This window comes from Psammomys obesus, unplaced genomic scaffold (assembly GCF_907164565.1).
Source record: "Psammomys obesus unplaced genomic scaffold, mPsaObe1.curated_primary_1811, whole genome shotgun sequence".
Classification (NCBI taxonomy): Eukaryota; Metazoa; Chordata; class Mammalia; order Rodentia; family Muridae; genus Psammomys; species Psammomys obesus.
Window position 1 is genome coordinate 12289551 of NW_026596234.1, and position 3575 is coordinate 12293125.

General features: G+C 48.2%; 1 protein-coding gene across 1 annotated transcript in view; it reads right to left on the bottom strand.

The window, feature by feature from the left end:
* Positions 1-3084, bottom strand: part of Eya2 (EYA transcriptional coactivator and phosphatase 2) — a 92627-nt gene extending 89543 nt beyond the window's left edge. The window contains exon 1 of the mRNA XM_055596085.1: positions 2976-3084. Within this exon, the coding sequence (XP_055452060.1) occupies positions 2976-3084 (109 nt within the window). The remainder of the gene's footprint in view (positions 1-2975) is intronic.
* Positions 3085-3575: the final 491 nt, after the last annotated feature.

Below are 3575 nucleotides of genomic sequence, written 5' to 3' on the forward strand. Positions count from 1 at the left end.
ATAATATAATATAATATAATATAATATAATATAATATAATATAATATTAACATGAGGTCTTGGGGACAAAGGATTGAAAGGTTATGGCTTAAAAGAGATACGATTGATAAGGTGTAGGGCGTCCTACTTAGCTTTAATTTTCAACTCGACACAGCCTGGAGTCAACTGAGAGAAAAGCCTCAACCGATACCAAGAAACTGCCTAGATTGGCCTGTGGGAATATCTATGGGATATCGCCTAGATCATTAATTGACGCAGGAGGGCCCAACCCACTGTGGGTGTCACCGTCTGTAGGCCAGTGGTCCTGGGTTATCTAAGGGAGCAGGCTGAAGTACATATGTTTAGCTGGTGGACAAAAGCAGGGAAGACAGGTGCAAGAACCAATCTTCTTTGACAACCAGAACTCACAGCTCAGTTCATACACACAGGGACTGGGATACACACGGTAGCTCAGCAGGGTGATGGTGTTGGCGGGAGGTTGGTTAGTTTACAATCAAAGGCACAGGCAAGGAGAAAGCTAAGGTGCATGAAGCATCATTCCAACTTTCATGAGATAAATGGATATTTAAACAAGCTGCTGATCATGGGTTGCACGGGCAAGCCAGAGAACAGCGCTCTTCTGTGGTTCCTGCTTCAAGTCCCTGCTTTGAGCCATTACCCTGGCATCCCTCAGCGGTGGACGGGGACCTGGAAGTGTAAGCCAAGCCAACTCTTTCCTCCCCTAAGTGTTTTATCACAGCAGCAACGGAGAAACTAGAACAGAATCCAAGAGAGGTAACCTGAACCTAAGGAGGTAATAAACTGGACAGGGGAAAGTTACAAAAACTTTAGTAACGGTTCAAAGCTAATATTGACCTGGAGTTAGCTCATCTCTCAACACCACTATATTCATCCATGTTTCAAAATACACAACCACTCACCCCTTTACCCAACCACCTAGCCACTCACTCATCCATTGATCTAGCCACCCACCCATCTGTCTGTCTGTCTATCCATTTCTCCATCTACTCATCTATTCAGCCACCCCCACACTCATCTACTCATCCACCCACCCACTTGTTTATCCATCCATCCATCCATCCATCCATCCATCCATCCATCCATCCATCTATCCATCCATCCATAATTCTGACAGACAAGAACTGAGCTAGGTACTAAATAGGAAGGGGGACTTAAATGCATACTTAGGAATGACACATTGTTACTGGTGGACTCTAGGCAGATGCTGTACTGCTGAGCTATGTTCCCAGACCTTCACTTCCTTCACTACCACTGAGTCACACCCTCTGCCCCTAGTTCAAAATGGCCACCAATGTTTTCTATGGTGGTGATAGAGGAGGAGGGGAAGGGGAAGCCAGAGTCACAGAACTGGGCTGGGGATATGCCCCAAAGTGACTCTGTTCATGCTATTTCTTGGAACATTTCTTGGAACCAGAGGTGAGGAAGGGCCTGCTACAGAGCCAGATCTCAGGAACACCAAAGAGGAAGGGGAGGAGCAGGGACTCATCTGAGGGACAGCTGCCCCTTTGCTCCCACTGGGCAGCGGCCAGGTGGAAAGGTGGGCCTCTCATAGCTGAAGGATTCAGCACCTCAAGGGAAAGCAGATTTGACCAAACTAAGGCATGGCCCAGGGCCAGACTCCCACCCTGCCTCTGAGCCCTGTGGTTGTTTGATTCAGAGAGGAACAATGACCTACATTAATCATTTACCATGCCTCTGGGGTGGGCCAGGCTCTCCACACACCATAACCTCACTTAATCCCCTTTATGGCACTCTACAGAGTGGGTCATTATCATGGCCCATTTGACAGTGGAGGAAACTGAGGCTCAGATTGCCTAGTGGGGCGGCGGCTGGGCTGCGAGTCAGATCCGGATGCCCCACACCTATAGCTCTGATCCCTTTTGTGCTGACTCAGTCCGAGCTTACTCTGGGGCACAGCAGGAAATTGGCCTGGGCCTCTACCCAGAAAAAAAAAATGATGAAGGCCATTTGAACAGGATGGTAATTCCTTTTAAAGCCTCAAAGAAGGTCATCTTCACACTTGTTTGTAGGTGCCAGGATAGCCGTTGGGTACCCTTTGCCATCTAGTCTGGTCTCAGAGTCCTCAGTTTTGTGGTTAGACTTTGAACATAACCAGCATGCAAAGACAATGTTACTGTTCTGGCGACAGAATCATTCTCTGGGGAATTATTCTCTCAAATTTGAGAGATTTGCTCTCAAAAGAGTTTCACGTGGTGTTGCTTGGCACTGGACACATGACCTTTCGGTGACTTATGACTGTCCTGTAGCATTCCTATTCCAAGATCTGGCGTCACACAGAGACGATGAGTGAGGACAAGCCAGGGTCTGAGGACACCATTGGCAGCAGATCCCTGAGCATACTGCCGGGGAAAGGGTTAATCCCAGGGCTTCAGCCTGATAGCTTCATGCCTTCTGCTCACCTCAGGCTCTACCAGGAAGGCTGACAATCCCAGCAGAGCAAACAAAAGCTCAGATTGTTCTAGAGAAAACTAGTCTGGCAGCATCACTTGCCAATAATTTTCTAAACAGCTTTAACTTTCTTCTGCTTCCTTGACTTCAACCCAGCCTGAAAGTAACAGGCAGACAAGTTCTCTTGGGCACAGAATCCTATGAGCAAGACTCCCGCTGGGAGGAGGTAATGGCAAGAGGGGGCTTGAGGGTCAGAGCTGGAGAGCCAGCAGATCATGCCCAAGGTAGGGCCAGAGGCTACTTTATTCTTTATAACAATGTCAGGATTTCGTGGAGCCAGAGACCAAGAAGGGCAGCTCAGGTCCTGGCTGTGTATACCTGTCCCTTGAATGATGGACAGGACTGTGATCCATGTGCACACAAGTTCCTTTCTAGAACCATCGATGTGAGTAACAGGTTCTGGGAATGGTCCCATGGGTCCCCAGTCTGTCATGAATGAGCCAGGCCCTCTTAACCCATCCGGCCAAACATTTGCAGAGGCCTACCTTCTCTGTCACTCAGAGCCCCCACAGCGGCACTGTCCTCGCTCCACGTCAGGGATTCCCTGAAGTCACTGCTTGCTGCGAGGCTGGGTGAGATCACCACTTCTAACATTGCCTTGTACCTGAGCGGGGACAAAGGGAAATGTAATTTATTCGTTATTAGGCATGTTTGCTAATGAATCAGATTTCTTCCCCTAAGAATGTAAATATTAAAAGCTGATTACCTATTCCCAACCTTCTAATACATTCCATATTATACACATTCGCAAACTCTTTGTCAAAGTGGAGATGAAGTCCTTGCCCCTGGGGGGTGGGGGTAGAGCCACATAAGGTACCACGGGTTTTCTTAAGTTTTCATCGAAACATCCCATACTGGCACCGTAACTGTAGTTGCTCTTAAGTGCCTACCTGCTATGGCAGGGAAACGAAGATGCCAGTATGTGGGGTAGCTACTCTCAATAGCCTAGACTTCAGCTCACGATACTCACAACACTCAGCATTGATTGCCACTGTCAGTCAGTGACAGGCTCCAGTTGCTGAGACTTCATTAGCTGAGGCCATCCTGGGCATGGCCAGTTACCACCACGATGCTGGGACACACCA